The sequence below is a fragment of the Pagrus major genome, chromosome 7, assembly GCF_040436345.1.
Source record: "Pagrus major chromosome 7, Pma_NU_1.0".
Classification (NCBI taxonomy): domain Eukaryota; kingdom Metazoa; phylum Chordata; class Actinopteri; order Spariformes; family Sparidae; genus Pagrus; species Pagrus major.
Genome location: NC_133221.1, coordinates 18,785,003 through 18,802,170, shown reverse-complemented (window position 1 = coordinate 18,802,170; position 17,168 = coordinate 18,785,003). Strand labels below are relative to the sequence as shown.

Below are 17,168 nucleotides of genomic sequence, written 5' to 3'. Positions count from 1 at the left end.
CCCTTTTCTACAATTATAATTGGATCTATTGTGAATTCAATTTACATTCAAGACACCTTGTATGATGTGTGAATTTCATTTACAAGGTTTAAAACAGGAGACTCAAACAAGAAAGGGTGATTTTGCGAATCTGTGCTGCGTTTGTATCATAATACAACAAGGCTAGCCGGTTGTAAATGCTAATTGCCTCTTTCGATGGGACGCAGATTTCCTCTGCTTTCCATATCTTTGTCTCTTGGAGCAGGAGGGGACTAGGTGTTATCGTGAGTCACAGATCCACAGAGCCATTCTCTGTGGCCCGCTCGACACTGACAGCCCAGATGTGTTTGCTTTGTTTGTGTACCGCCATCATTACGAGGCTGCCCTTCCCAGTTCAAAAGCAATCATTCAACCAGGCGATGAATGTGATGCCCTTTAAGTAGTCTGTAATTTGTTTATGAGGGAACCGCCTGGCGCTTTTATTGAACATTTGCTCTTCCACTGAGTCATGTGGTTGGAAAAGTATAACTTATAGATTAATGCTCAATGCTTTTTAGTTTCTTCCAGCTCGACAAAAATACCACAGCAATTACACAAGAAAGGACATTTATGTAAAATCACATACATCATGCAATTAAATGTCAACAGCATGAATCTGTTAAGATGTGCACATATTTGGGTGCAACGGGTTTTTACGCAAAAATCAATGTTATATTCACAGTTGCAGTGTGCACCACAGCATCTCATGTGTGGGTGAGAAAAGGAAGTCACACTTATCAGAGAGGTGGTGCGTGAATCATCTCATTCCTCACACATAGGAATACCAGGTGGAGAAATAGAGAGCTGCAAAAATACCACAAGACGCACTTAAATGCAGCCACATTTAGCACTGCTGCAGAATCTGGCCCATTTTTAAGGACCCAGGCCCCCCTAGAATTAAAATATATTACTCTGTTCTCATTGTGGGATCAAACTGAAACCCCTCAGATTTCAAGGCAGCATGAATGCCACAATTTGAAATGGCTAAAACCTCAGATTTTTGGCTGTTGAATAGCACACATTGAACTGGAACAATAATGAATAGCATGTATCTGTCCTCCAGTAACCCAGTAAAATATGCTGTGGCTAATGGGTGGGTCTGATCTGTACAGAGAAAAACTAAGTGCTATTGCGAAGGTCTGAACATGGAGGAGAAGAGTGGCTTTGTTCTCTCCAAAGCAAATCTGCCTTCCTATATATATCTATATATACAGTATATATATGTATTAAGACTCACTTTTCTGTGTTCAGTATTGATTAGTTGTGTACTGCTATGTTCTACCAGTGTACTGACTGTATTCTTGTATAATCTGATGTTGTTGATCATTTTGCATTTCGTCCGCCGCTGTGCTACTGTTAGCTGTTTCGACATTCAAGTCTTGACTTAAATGTTTATTTTTTAAGCGGGGTGGGGTTTAGTTTTTTATTGAAATAGGATGTATTTTACACTCCGGTTTAATGAAAAAATATATATTGAACATGTGTTAAAAACTGCATAGGAAGAGTGCAACTGAACGTGATACATCCTTATGGGCAGTGAGTATGTAGCCGCCAGTCATTTCCAGTCAGTATTTGACTTTGCTCATAAAGCCATAAGGAATTCAAGGAGAGAGGACGGTGCTTTATCAGATTGGTGGCTATGTCAGGATGTAGGGAGTTGTAGGTGAGTCCTACAACAGATGCTTTACGACAATTCAAGGGACAATATGTAAGCATTCGAGTTGGAAATGTTCAAAAATTTAAGGGGTACTAGGTTGTTTTGGAGAGGAAATTTAAAATCAGAATTTTTAGATTTACAATATTAATGAGGTAATAATACAAACTCAGAAATATTTATTTTTTCCATTACTGAATAAACAAGCTGTTCTCAGAGGAAAATAAGGTCCCCAGAACACTGTTTGAAGCTACAAAGGTGGCAGGGTCCGCCAAATATAGACAAAGTAAAACAGTATGAAGCTGTGTTGTCCTTTAAAGTTAGTTTGTTTATTCAGTCATGAAAACAAAGAGTTTGTTTATTTAGTTTGTTTAGGCATAGAAAATCAGTCAATTTCTTTGATTCTTTGCCCCCAAGCTCCCACTCCTAACTGCTAGCTGCACTGCTAACTGAGCTAACTAGCAAAGGGCAGCTACAGATAGCAGCAGTAAGCAGTTACTCTGGTGAGTATGAAATAGACAGTTTGCTAATTCTTACATATTGCACCTTTTTAAAGCAACAACTTTTCAAGCAACATTTTCTATAAAAGCCAGGAATGTGTGATAATCACGAGATCTCTCCACTCCTACCAATGAATTCCTGAAACACAAAGGGGGTTTTTGAAGACAGAGGCTAAATAAATCTTCTCAGGACTGTGTCAGTTTTAAGTTCTAATATAATGCAATGTGAATACGCAATTGCATTTTCAAGGTTTTTAGATTTGCAACATCAATAAGACGAAATCTTTGGTCTGTAGTAACAGCACATAAACAGTTTCCTGAATGATCATCCACAGATTGGGAAAGGAAGTAGTTTCCATTCATCTGACCATGAGGTAGCAATTACAATAAAAAACCAACTTCTTTGAGGCTGTGGGGCTAAACGCTTGCCACTTATATGGTTTGCCACTACAAGAATGGAGCTTTTAACAGCATTGAAAGCCCTGAGTTCATCGACCACAGCTTCAGAGACAAGCTGATTGGTCACCGCTATAAAATCTGAAAGGTCTCTCAGCTAAAGTGGAATGGCTTTGCATGGTACGCTTAAAGAGTTTCTCTGACTGCAGGATAGGTGCAAACTAGTAGGCAAAAAAGATAAAGAAAACTGATATATCATTTGACTTAATAAAAGATCAAGATTTACACTTTGTTCTGCCTCCATTTTTACTACTGTTTCTTTTACTATTTCCAGAAATCTTCAACAGGAACTTGATTCTGTAGTGATTTGCTTCTAAATCTTTGTGGCTCACGGAGTATTTTAAGGACAAAGCTGTAATGTTTTGCCAAATTACTATGACTAATGTTTGGGACTGCTGACAAAGTAAATATAGAGTTGACATTTTGGGATACTTTAGACACAACAAAATGTGTTTCCTTGATTAGTAACTGACTGCATCTTAGCTACGTTTTATCAGAGAGCTGTGTGGCAAGTCTGGTTTACACATATGAAGGGTGTCAAGTATAAATTCCCTGCAAGATATTATTGTAGAAAAGATTTATGATACCTAAGGTGATGTTTATTAACTGTCTCATGACCACAATATAACAGACTAGATAGGTTTACATGCAGTTTGTGCTTATGTAACTTGGTGGAAATGGTTAAATATTCATCTTGCTGCTTTTTCTGAGGAGCAACATTGATGGTTTAACACCATCTAGTGGTTAGACGAGTTAGTGTATGGCTGAACGTATACATTGATATTTATTGGTCACTTCTATTATAAAGCATTATAGCATTAATTATCAGTAGAGGAGTTTAAAAAAACATGTTTCTAGAGTATATTTCTACATCAAAAGTAGTTTCATGGATATTTTGAAAAAATGTTCTTTACCCTCGTTTTTCATTTTCTTCTTGTCATACAGTTGAATTAAACAGTCAAAATGAATCGATTTTTTTTAACACCTGAAAAAGCCTGTATGACAGGGGCATCAGTGGGCAGCACAAGTTGCATTAAAGTTGAAAAATTAAATGTCTTAATCACTGCTGCTCATTCTTTAGTCTATGCAACATGCATCAGGGGTATGGACAAGCATAACAACGGCTCCATGTATAAATCCAGTTGAAATTGTACCACAAAGTTTTACAAATTCACTTAATTTCTGTGGTATTCTGATTGAATAACTTGTCCATCATTTCTGTATCTACATGGATCTGTTGTGGCGCTTGTCTACACACTGAAACTGCAGTAGGCCAGAACGTGTGCAGGAATTTTTTCACTTTTATAAAAACGGTGCGTTTGACAGTGTCAACCTGGTTAAACAGGAACTATTCAATGCTTTCTGTTAGACTATTTGACTGATTTCTACAAACTCCAGACAGCTCCATCTGGTGTTAGAAAATCAAAAACGATTGAAACAGCCAGTTGGGGACAATTAGAGAAAAATCCCTGTAATTTCCATAATTTGAGTAAATGCGTAATGAGTAAACTAAACTGACAACATTTTTTTATTGCTCCATTAGTACAGAACCACAGTAAAATAACAGAAGACACAGGGTGGAGAGTTTCAAGAATGTTTTTATTGTTTTGCTATGAAATGACTTTTAATTTTAGCAGCATGACAAGTAGACTGAGGTATTGTTTTTACATTACACAGATAACAAACTGAGACGTTGAATCAAGTAGAAAAATAGACATCTTGCAAAAATACACACATGCGATAATATTCAGACAAATATTTATTCCTGATGTCTGTGCATAAAAACGTGAGGACATAAACAAATGTGGTCAAAAACATACAGAACATACACACACATTCACACAGGCATGCTATGTTGGCGGCAGCTGCAGCAACCCTCTTCTTCAAGTGCTCATTTTAAGGCAGGCTTCATTGTTGGCTGCGAAGATAAGACGTAAACAACAACTGTCACCTACAAATGATTTAATGTTGTTAAAAAAGCAAACAAAAACACAAATATTCATTAAAAGGGATGGATCCACATCATCAAAAAACACTGATGGTATACACCCTATAGCACACCTTGGCTTGCTAGTCTACTCACTCTTTAGGAGTCTGGTCTTCTCTCCAGGCCCCAGCCGAACACTTTCTCAATATTCTCTCCTTTCCAGGTGAGGAGGCTGGAACGGGAAGTGGAGGACAATCGTTGACACTTAGAGCTGAGGGGCACTGACTCATTGGTGCCTTTGCGTTTTTGCGCAAGACCCCCATGGTCATAACCCACCAGCTGCTGCTGGACTCCTGGGGGCTTCCCTCTGCTGCGGGGGGAGCGCTGGGGAGGAGGACATGGCTTCTTTCCTTGTGAGAATGTACCGTTTACTGGTCCTTGAGAGGAGGGCACGTGTGGCTGGCACTTCTCATGGAGTGGGGGGTCCCTGATGTATTTGGGGGATTTATCCTCAGCGCTGTGTGACAGCTTGGCAGCTTTCTGTGCAGCGCTTGCGTTGGTCTGCCGAGCCTTGCTAGGGTTGCGCCGTCGACCAGTCCCCAAGTTTGTAGACGCAGTGGAGGAAGGCGGTGTGGTACTGTGAGCACTGTGCTGACTGCTTTTGGTTTCCAGTTGTCCCAGTGAGGTAGACTCGAGGCTGAGGGAGCCAGTGGAATTGGAGGGTTTGGCTCCACTCCTGACAGGTGATCCTACAGTTGGAGGTGTGACATGATGGGACCTGAGACCTGATGAGACTTGAGGCATTTTCCTGTGAGTTGAAAGGAAAACATGAAGCAGATTAGGATCCCTTCTTTTCTCCTTTCTTCACCTTGTGGTGCTCAAATAGGTGACATTTCTGTTAAGTATAGAGAAGTGACACTCACTTCCACAAGTGTGTGCTGACATGCTGCTCCAACATGGCACTGAGGGCAAACCGCAGGTGGTGCCAACGGCGGTCGAAGGTGAAGATGCTGCAGCCCAATGTGCGGCATCCAAAAGTGCATAGCTACAGAACAGAAAGTTTTATAAATACAAACACGTGTTTGTGTGAGGTGTAATTTTCACTCATAACAACAGTGATGTATTCATGGTCAAATCCAGTGACCCCCACCATTTACTCTCTAAATTCATATATCACAACTGCTTTAAATTAGTATTCTCCCTCTTAAAACAATCATGCAACAATATTTTTGAACCTGCCTGACGTAGGCCTATGAAACAAATCTCATCTACTGGCTGCTGCTCTGCTTCCGTATGTTTCTGCACTCACCCCGAGAGGTTTGGGGTGCCAGGGTGCAGCAGGCAAGTCTGAGGCTTCCTCTTGCTCGTCGTTTTCACTGTCCTCACTCGACACCAGAGTCTGGTTGAAGGGATAGGGAGGCTGTACCTCCACTTCCACAGTGCTGTTGACCTCCTCTTCTGGAAAGCTTTTCGATGGATCTCTGGACCTGTTTTGAAAGCAAATGAAAACAAAAAAGCGATGCATTATGAAAGAACGGCAGCAGGTTCTATGTGGAAAAGAATTACTCAGATAAAACGCACTAACTCCAACTTTACCATTCAGAATATGTCTTTTTCTGGTTGAACTGAGCTGTTATGTTAAATTGTGTTTAATCAACAAAATTATTATTTATTTCCTGTCATGTTTGCTTCTTTCACTATCTGTTGTGCTAAGACATTACGATGCAAAATACAGAACTTTTTAATTAAAATGTGCTCTATGTAGTTTTGGGGGAGACATTCTAATCAGAGAAAAAAACCTTCATTCAATTATTTTCATGACTTTAATGACCTTTCACAGTTAACACAATTACAGCTTCATTTCTAGGAACAATTTGTAATGGTCACTCAAGAGGTGTTTTGGTGAATCACATTAACTGTGTTAATATAAAATAAAATCATCATACCTGAGAATGTGAGAGTTGCTGCTGAAGTTATATTTGCTGGCCTGAGTTGTTGTCTTCTCTTCAAAAGCTTCCAAATGTTGCTCTTTGTCTTTTGATTTGACGAGAAGCTGCTCCATATCTCGACCTGCTGAGGCTGTTCTCTGCTCCGCTGCCAACTGATCAAAGCTCTTAGTCTTCCCCATCGCTTTCTGCTGCTGGTGGATGGAGTCAGTCTGTGTAGAGAGAACAACGCAGTGGAGAAAAAAAAAGGCATTACATCACGTCCAAAAGAAATGATAAAAATCTTCCACAAATAACAAATGCAACCTCGAAGACAAAAGACTCATCTCTTTGTCAGTAAAGAACAACAATAAAAACACTGGTAACACTGAGAGTTTACATTGCATATAAGCTCCCGGCTGCACAGCTTCTTCCTCTCTGGATCCAGAACTCGGCAGTGTTTGTTCAGGTCACATTCTTTCTCTATGGGAAAGAAAACAAACACAGCATTCAGTGAGCAACAGCAGGTCACAGACAGTCAACATGATCTATGCTGACGGAGAGATTATTCTTCCCCCATATGGTAATTTTCCCAAAACAAAATAAATACTGCGAACACTATATACAGTACAACATACAATAAAAGGCTAATATAGTAATAATATAGTAAATGTTTAAGGGTCCTCGACAGTTCAGAGACATGTCGCAGAACAGCAGCAGGCTTACTGTCGAGTGTTTTGGAGATCCGGCTGTAGGTTCTCGTCCCCCGCAGAGGACTGTGAGACTCACTGGACTGGCCAGCTGTGGGTTTCTGCACAGAGGGTCTCTCTGATGCAGAAGTGGAGGAAGAACAGTGGCCAGGGGGCAGCGGTCCCGAGTGCCATGGAGGAACCCTGGGTCGAGGAGTGGAGGAGGAGGGTTGTGCGAGGGGAGGATTCTCCTGAGGGAACTTCTCCACTGAAGGAAGACTGCAGAGGAAGTTAGAGAAGGAAACTAAATTAAAAAGCTCACAATTAGTGACAGAATTCTGGTTTGTGCAAGTCCCAAATGACATAAATGGGATCAGATCGTACAGCGTTTTCTATGTTCTTTGTGTAAATAGGTTCCTAGACTGTTTACAGATTGACACTAAATTTAATGCTTGTAAAGACCTTTTCATAGTCATTTTTAACCAGATTTATTTATGATTTATTTTTTGACAAATCTTTTTCTTATTCAAGCATTGCAAGAAAGTATAAAGGTATGTTGAATACTGTGTATGAGGTCCCATGCAGATGTAAGAAATGTGGACTTCATACAGAAGAAGTTGACTAATTTTGGCAAAGAGGAATTCAATAATGGATAAATACAAGTAGATTAAATGTTTGTGGGAATTAAGACCTAACAAATTCAAATTTACGAATATTTATTTACTTTTAAGGCCTTATATTTATAAAAACTGAATTCAAGACATTTTAGCATTTTGAGGACCTGCAGACACCCTGGGTGACATACTGAACTTGTAAATGAATAAAAATAATTCCTTTGAATTAATTAACGGCAACTGTAAACTTAAATCTAGTACAAAGAACTTTGATATTTTATTGATTTTCGAGGCCCCTGTGGACAAAAGTGGTAATGTTTCCACCGCCAAAACCACAAAATAAGTTAAAATATTAACATAATAAAATATATATATAAAATCTCCTCCTGCTTCTTTTTAATGGGCTAACGTACTACTCAATGTAACTTTGTCTGGGTAAACATAATCTTTTTGTAGTGTTTGTGGTAGCTTTCAACACATTTAGTTCTTTTTTCCCTCCACTATACTAGCAAACATTACGCTGCACCACCCACATGTCTTCTTACAGCTCTAGTTACAGTTTCAAACAAAGCAATAAATAAAGGACTCAAACAGGACTGAGTTCAGCATCTCTCTATCGCATATTTTCTTGTGTTGTTATGATGTAAACAATCTTAAAAAGTACCTCACTGCCTCCCTCTGGGCCTTGTTAGGCCTGTGCTGGTGGACTGGTAACACAGCTGAGGAGGGGGCGCTGGCTTCATGACATCTGCCATCCTTCTGCCTCTCTCTAGCGGGGGAAAGGTTTGAAGGAGGGCGGCCGGGGCGCGGACGCTGCTGTGGAGCCAAAGTAGATACCTGGCTGCACATCTTGGTGAGAGGACCGTGCCGCCTCTCACAGTGCTTCTCAAAGGCTTGAGGCTTCACCACCTGCCCACAGTGGCTGCACACCACCAGATAGATCTCATCATGTGCTGGGCAGTCGCCATATATGTGCATATCTGGAGAGGAGAATAGAAAATGGAGTCAAAGTGAAATACAGTACTCAAAATTAATTAGGGATATTGGGATATTTTAGTGTTTCACTTGATTGGTGAGTCTTTATAACTGCACCTTCACTTAATCAATTCACTTTTATTGTTGTTTTTATAATGTTTTGCTTTATTTTACACTTTTTAAAATACTCACACACTCATACACACTATTATTATCTTTGCACAACAACAATACACCCTTGTTGCCTCACATTCTGTAATCATAATTGTGTCTCATCCACATACATGTATAGATAGTAAATACACATGCACCTTATCCGTGCTGTCCATATTTTTATTCTGCACTCTGTTTTTGTTTTCTTTCTTTATTACTGCATTATATTATTATTATTATCATTATTATTATTAACATTGTATACATTTTGTTTACTATTCATCATTTCTGTAGTGGAGTCTCGAAGCAAAAGAACAAACATTTTTGCTCAATAACAGCTTCCACTATATTTGAGTCTTGAGTTTGACCCCTCATTCGAGTTATAGCCCGACAACTGAGCTGAAGCGGCTCCACAACCAAACAAAACCATTTTTCATAACTCAGATGCAAATGACTCTCCAGTGAATCAACAAATATACTGTGAGTCAAAAATATATGCACCCATATCCCAGTCTAATTTGGAGTAGTGCAGATTTCTTGGTGACACTGAATGCACTGATTGGGTTTACCTTCTCTCCTGAGGGTCATGGTCTCAGGGCCGTCCCTCTCATACTTGCTGCTGTCTTCAGCATGAGACCCAGCTGCATGAAAGGCAAAAACAGTGAGCATGAATATATGAGGATGGGACGTGCAGGCAGGTGTTCTGAGATATCTGGTTAGCTTTGCTGAGTAAAACCCGGAACAGCTCGTTCACATCAGTCCTCGCTCCAGATTTGATCATTTCGCCGGGTTTTACTCATCAATTTAAAAGTTATCCAGACAAAAACTTGCTTCAGAAAAACTCCTTCTATCATATAAAGACAGCTAGCAGCGCATTTGTTGTGTGCTGCAGTCTTAGCTGTTAGCTAGTCTGTTTTGCTGTTAGCAAACAGGACAAATCCTTCTTAAGTAACGTTAGTGTTGTGTTTGGTGTGACAGTAGCTGCCAGGCTAACGCTAACGGCGCGTCTACCTGTCCACAGGTACACCCTCCGTGTTATGTTCAGTACCTAGTGTTTCATCACTACATTACTAAAAACCTCATAAATAATGATTTAAATGTGTTTGTTTGTTGTCAGTTAACATCCTTAGCGAACTCCCCCTGCACTAGGACCCAGCGGGTCTTTTGTTTGGGTCGCTCCTGATGCCGCTGTATGTGTATGTAAAGAAAATGAAGCACAGGACGCAGACACTGTGACGTGATGAGGACCAGGTGTGGACAGGGAGCGCGACTCACCGTCTGATGGGGAAATATTCACCCTATCTACCCAACAACTCCAGTTTAATCCGACAAAATCGTCCAGATTAGGATTTCGCCGATCCAAAGCGGCCATTGCTGCTCTTGCGCGTTCACGAGGTGACACTGTCAGTCACGCGCATCACATCCGCGTCACAGAGCTCGCTCCCGAGCTGAACCGTGTGGCCGCGTACAGATGACGCCATGTTCATTACCGAGGGGGCAGATATCTACAGAGCCGTCCTTCTATACATCTGAACCTGCAGCAGTGTCACAGCACAGTCTGTCCATCCGTCTGGAAGGGAAACAAATATACAAACACATCTAAAGAAAAACTGCACAGATGTCCCTCATTCTCATACATATGGGCCGTGTCACATGTCATTCATGTAAGACCAATGTCATCTGGTTTTCATTGAGGTTGTGGAAGCCAATTTAATAGATTTCCCCTCATCAACATCCAAATTTCAGTATAAAAATGAAAAAAATGTCAGTATAGTAGTCCTTTACCTTAGTGAATGCATTAATAATGTAAGCTACCTTTATTGTTCTCCTGCACTTTTTGTATTACTTAGTTATGGCACATATGACGATATATTGATTTATATTTGAATTGTATAGAAAATCATCCATCCTATCGTCCAGCCATCCATAAATGGTTGAATGGCTCTTGGATCCTTTTGTCTGAATGTGCACACCAGGCAGATGTTCTGTGGTCCAGTCATCCCCTGAAGCACTTTGGCTGTTAGAATATAGTCTTTTTCAATATGCCTACAAATTTTACGGTGAAGGTCCCCTTCAAATGTAACCAGCTATATCTATTTTATAACTGGCAGATTTAATACATACACTGTTATTAACTGTCAGTGTGATTCAGAGGTCAGGGGCCAGTTATTGGTGTTACACATTTCCTTGTTCATGCAGCAAACAAAAACTCAACAGTAGCCTTCTTTATTTTTTTTAATTTAGGGTAAACTGTACTTGCATCACAACCACGAATACTACTTTTTTTTTTAAATTAAAAATGTGGATAGTTTGTACACACACACACCGATAAAGAGCAAGCAACATAAAGTGCCTCAATACTTACTGTGCTATATGTTGTATGTGCCCTTGCATGTTTTCTCAGTTAAATAGCACTTTGGATTTATTTGTTTTTGAGATCATCTGTAGGGCTGGAACAAATGATTATTTTCATTATAATGATTTCTATGAATTAAATGTTAAAATATGAATTTCACTAATGCATCAGGCACTGGTGCCTTCACGTGATTCACTGAGTGACCACAGCACTGTGAATGAAACCTAAAGCCTGACCAGAGTGATGAGGGTCAGGAAGTTCATTTGAAGGCTTGTGTGTGTGGGTGTGATTGTTTTTTTGTCAGCTGATAATGTCTGTTAGAAGCAGCATGTCTGCCACCTAGTGAGTCTCAAACTGTATTGCATATTTTTTCTTATGTCTCATGAAAACAGTATGTACAGTATTGTGTGGCGCGCTTCCACCAGTGACATAATGAGACACACAACAATTTATCCAGTTCTTTCTTTTAATGGTTGTCCACGCAGTATCTTCCTGAACTGGAAAAGGAACTCCAGTCTCATCTATGTGACACTTTTATCAACACAACAGTGGATCAAGCCAGAAACTGTGAATCAAGCAAGGCTATATCAAAGTAGAAAATCATAAAGATGGCAGTAATATTGAAAAAAACAGCTTGCCTTCCCTTGAAACAAAGTGGAGGTAGAAGCTAGACATTAGCAAGAACAGTGTGTCGTAAATTAGTAAGAGGTTAGAGATCAGTCAATTGTTTATGGAAAATGAAGAACATTTAACAACTTGCTAAGGTTATTCAACTGATAAGTACATTGGCTTTGAAATGCAATAAGACATTTCTGGGGTGTTTCATTAGAAAACAATCAGGACAAAGAGAAAAAAAAATATGTAAAAAAAAGCACAAATTCTGCCAAATGAGTATAAGTCTTTAAATGCTCTAAACGGATATATCAACTACATACAACTTAATATACAGCTGCTAGAATTTAGCCTAATATAGAGATGATGAAGAGCAAGTGAACACAAAACAGATTCAATAAAATTGCTTTCACACATTATAAATAATCTCATATTGGCAACTGATTTTCTTTCCAATGAACAACAATGTAATATGAAACCAATGTAACTACTAAACTTTTTATTGTTTAGGACTGGACTCAAATTTGGTTTTGTCTAGTCTAGACTTGTGTTAATAATAAATAATAAACCTTGAGTGTCTAATATTTATTAGGTATTTTATAATCATTTGTACACTGAATAGCCCTGAGTTTTTTAAAGAAATGCTGTTGGCGGAAATGATGTACTGTTTGTTGCGGAATACTGCTGGTAGGTCACAGGCTGACAGAGTGATGCTTCATTATGATTTCTCATCAACACGTCCACATCTGCAGTACCATTTGAGATAACGAACACTTAGTTGTGGGTATAATTATGTTAAAAGATACAAACTGAGCATCTATGAGAGTCACATTTTTGACTGCTATGATTCATTGATTTCACTATGAAAAAATCAAATTTTAGCTCTGAAATGTATCTGAGACCCTAAATATAAAATTAATACAAAAGAGGAGCAGTCAATTTTAGAAATGTATGCCTTCTACAGTATTTTTCTTCTAACAATTAGTACCAAAATGACTCAATCGATAACACTACATGTTAGACACTTTTGAAATGAGGAAGCTCTGCAGTTACGATGACCCAGTTTCTCCCTCCAAATCTGCAGGCTGGTTGGGTGGTTTGTGGAAAGGTGTTTCCTTGTAAATGAACCAGCAGTTGCCTCCCCACAGGATGAGGTTCAGAAATCCAAAAATCTGCCAAAGAATAAGACGCAAGTCAGGTACCCCAGGCTGTATGTACAAGTTTAAGCATGAGTGGAAAAGACTGACTTGTAGGGATAAGTGAGTACACCATCATCTGTATCTGTCCAACCAACTACATTATCTGTAGCATGAACATATTATAGGCCTGGATACGAAGATGCCGCTCAGCCTTTGCTTCCAGTTTTGCCCAGTGGCCACTAACAGTATTGCAGCGAGGAAAAAATCCCTGTACCCAAAAAGCATTTTCCCCATAGACTTCCATTGTAAAAACCTTGAACTGCAGAAATGACACCTTGAACTGCAAACAAGGTCAATTGTGACTCTTTCCGTTATGAATTTTGGATCCCAGGAGGTTTTATATTGATAAAACTTTCCACGAGAAAGTAAAGTGATTTAAAAATCTGTGATGTCATCACAGAGCAGAAACCTGCAGGTGGGGGAAACCAATTCAATGGGTCACATAACCAGGAAGTAAATCTGGAAGCTAGAAAACATTTTTGCCATATGCACTAGGCGAGCAATTCTTAATGGACTGAATAGACGCCATCTTTGCTTTCACTATCTAGTTCTTCTTTAAATCTATGATCTATATCCGTACTTGGAATCCTCAATTCGGATAGAGTGCAGATATTGACACATTTTACTGAGATGATACTCATACTCATAAAAAGCACATTATCTGTGCAGGATTCTAGTTTCAGCCAAGTCAACCCTAGTCATTTGCATTCAACTTACCACAGAAGCATTTAGTCGGCCCATGGGAGGCACAGCACCCGGGGTGCACTTGTTTGTGGCACGTTTGCAAACTTCAAGAAAACCTACGATGACTGCAGGACTGGTGGCCCGCTTCACATCTGTCAAGCCCTTAGCCCAGGCAGAGGATGATGCCAACCACAAGAAGGCAAAGGTTGCAGTAACCAACAGGTCCTTAGAAGAGGAAAAATGATCAGTACAAAAAAAAAAACCCTCTTGGAAGGAGACTACCTAGTGTGTTTGTTGCTTAGTTGCATGGGAACCACACCCTCCCTACTGTTTCATTTACACAACTCTGTTAAATGCACTTTCTCTGACCTCCAGTTGGATGCCAGCAAGAGGTGGACTGCTTGAAAATCAACAGCTGGTGTCAAATGCAAAGTTTTACACGCAGAACATGAATTATAAACGTAGCTTGCGTAGATAAAATGACATTCATTCATTAGGATCAGTGGTTTCACGACTGAATTTACACAGAAGCACCAAGTCAACCAATTCCACACTTGTCTGATTCAAATACAGTCTCTTCAAGTCCACACATTGCTAGGCTATTTATAGGTGCAGAGTAGGACCTGGCTACGCACAAGCATTTCACCAGAACAACTGAGAAACATGGAGAATCAAGACAAACATACCACAATGGGAGCACGACTAGATTCTCTGTATACGTGCTGGTAGCCCAGGTAGAGGACTAGTGTGGCGGTGCAGTAGAGAAAGGCGAACACTCCAATACAGACGAAAAACTGTGCCGAGGATGCATGGTCTCCAGTCAGGAAGAAAGAAGAGCTGGACGTTTTATTGATTATGCAGTCAGGAACCTTGTAGCTACTCTGCATCAACCTGTTCAAACACAAACAGGATATTCTGATACTGGAGCTGATTCGTCATTGTAAAAGGGGTGTGAGACTGTTTGTGTTTGTTCACACCTGAATGGGTAGTTAAAGTGTGCCTGGACTTCTTCACTGCTACTCCCTTGGCATTGGACGTTGATACTGGTGGTGCCGCTGTAACCACCAGTCGTAGCGAAGGCAAATATTGCGAACACCTGCAGCCACAGACACCAGATAATAGGAGAAGCATTGGCATGTGAGGATATTCAGGGCAGGGGGGTGAGCCAACCGCCACACACACACACCCAAACTTCCCTTTTATTTTATGCAACACACTTTTGACAGGAAATCCTCATCTTAATCACAGGATGCCAGAACTGTGAACGGTGTGCAGAGTTCACAGCAGAAGAAAATTATTAGCAAACATATGTACTGGAAATGTTTTATCAGGAAGTGGAAGCACACGTAACAACACCCACCTGCAAGTAAAAGCTAACATGTTTTATTATATGGATAATAAGTCACGTCAAGCTGAACATCAACCTTACAGTAAGAAAATAAAGTCCACATTATAACATACGTCATTATTAGCTGCAAGTATGGCTAACACACATTAAGCTAGACATCAGTTCATACAGGTTATCTGTTCCTAGGCTGACATCTTGAGTTTTCATACTTCTCGGTGCATACCATATTTGAAACGGTGTCACGGCTCAAAGGGTGAGTTGCATAGCTTCTCTAAGCGTTCACAGGGTCACAAGACTGACAACATAATCAATTTTGTAAGGTATTTGTGCTACCAGGGATGGAGAGCTAATGTAGAAGGCACCCCGCCATAGGCCATATGGTAAAAAAAGAAGAAGAAGAAGAAACGTACCCATTCTAGCAAACGGATGAATGCCAGCGGCTCTTTCAGAGGGCCCAAGTCAAGACTGAACCCCGAAGTCATCACTTTCTGATGAGAAACAAAACAATGCGATGTGAGAAAGACGCAGTGAAACTGAGAGGAGTCACGCAACACAAATAGGTGTGTTTGCTGAAAGTAAAAGTGTCCGATCATTTTCCGCCATAAAACCGCTCCCACGCTTCCTGCCAGCGCCGTTACCTGGGCGACGGATTGCATCATGTGGCCGCAGTAAAAACAGCGTTAGTATCGACGATGTGGCTCTTTTTCCTGCGTCTGTAGCTGATCTTCAGGGGCTCCCGAGGGCTTGTCAAACTTTTCTCCAACTTCAGCGACTCGTAGTAGATGACACGTGATCGCTGACGTGAAGGCGTCGGCAGGGGCGCTGCCGGGACACAGTGGTGAAAGTGGTGAAATGTGGATGAACAGGTTCCAGTGTTGCACACTGCACATGTACACAGAAGTACCCCAAAGTCGTTCTTGAGCGCAAGCAGATATATCATGTTGAATTATTACTTTGGTAACAGTGAAAGTCACCCGTACGAATAGTACATGAGCAAAAAGTATCTGATATTAATTGAATTTAAGTATCAGAAGTGATTTTTTTGGCTATAAATGTATCAAAACAACAAGTAAAAGTAAATTACATACACACACTTTATACTATAGGTCGACTGATTATCAGCCTGGACCATTATTGGATCTAATATTCAGATTTTTTTCAGAAATTAGTTCTTTTTTCATTTTCTTCTTCCCATTGCCAATAAAATTAGTTATTTTAAAGGTGCACTATGTAGTGTTGGGAAGGAAATCTTAATCAGAAGAGAAAGATCTTCATTGACTGATTTTTTATGCCAAAACAAACTAAATAAACAAACTCTTCATTTTCATGACTGAATAAACTGAATAAACAAACTGACAACACAATTTCATACTGTTTTACTTTGTTTATATGTGGCGGACCCTGCCACCTTTCTGGCTTCAAGCAGTGTTCTGGGGACCTTATTTTCCTCTGAGAGCAGCTTGTTTATATTAAGTTGTGGAACAATAAATATTTCTGAGTTTGTATTATTATCTCATTAATATTGTAAATATTAAAATTTGGAGTTTGAATTTCTTCTCAAAAACTACATAGTGCCCCTTTAAAATTGCGCTACTTTTATGATCTGCAAAGTAACCATTTACTAAAGTTATCAATTAAATATAGGGGAGTGGAATTATAAAGAAGCATAAAATATAAATACTGAAGTAAAGTACAAGTACCTTAAATTCGTACTTAAGTACAGTACTTGAGTAAATGTACTTCATTCCATTATTGCCCAGAAGTACTCCAAATCACACTTGAGTAAAGTAAAAATATGTATAAATATTTCTCTGGTGAAAGGGAAAGTCTCCCGAAGCAAGTATCTGATATTAAGTGAACTCCAGTATCAAAGTAATTTTCTAGCAATACATGTACTTGAGGTAATTGTACTTTACTTGTGTATTTCCATTTTCTATTATTTTATACTTCCATTCCACCACATTCTGGAGACAAATATTGTACTTTTCCTCCACTACATTTATTTGATAACTTAAGTTAGTTACTTTGCAGATTGCATGCTGCATCAGAGCAAAAGTA

The 17,168-nt window shown here is 39.7% G+C and overlaps 2 protein-coding genes across 2 annotated transcripts; both read right to left on the bottom strand.

Moving 5' to 3' along the window:
• Positions 1-4,208: 4,208 nt before the first annotated feature.
• On the bottom strand, positions 4,209-10,271 carry atxn7l2b (ataxin 7-like 2b). Its single transcript, XM_073470602.1, has 10 exons — positions 10,187-10,271; positions 9,481-9,552; positions 8,448-8,763; positions 7,207-7,448; positions 6,881-6,963; positions 6,502-6,713; positions 5,865-6,042; positions 5,479-5,600; positions 4,712-5,363; positions 4,209-4,546 (listed from the first exon to the last, which is right to left on the bottom strand). The coding sequence occupies exons 2-9, from the start codon at positions 9,497-9,499 to the stop codon at positions 4,715-4,717; spliced, it is 1,821 nt and encodes a 606-aa protein (XP_073326703.1). The 5' UTR covers positions 9,500-9,552; positions 10,187-10,271; the 3' UTR covers positions 4,209-4,546; positions 4,712-4,714.
• A 1,444-nt stretch (positions 10,272-11,715) lies between these two features.
• On the bottom strand, positions 11,716-15,913 carry sypl2b (synaptophysin-like 2b). The gene is made up of 6 exons (XM_073469946.1): positions 15,749-15,913; positions 15,521-15,598; positions 14,740-14,858; positions 14,449-14,653; positions 13,796-13,987; positions 11,716-13,051 (listed from the first exon to the last, which is right to left on the bottom strand). Exons 1-6 carry the CDS (start codon positions 15,767-15,769, stop codon positions 12,929-12,931), a joined length of 738 nt encoding a protein of 245 aa, XP_073326047.1. The 5' UTR covers positions 15,770-15,913; the 3' UTR covers positions 11,716-12,928.
• Between the last annotated feature and the right edge of the window lie 1,255 nt (positions 15,914-17,168).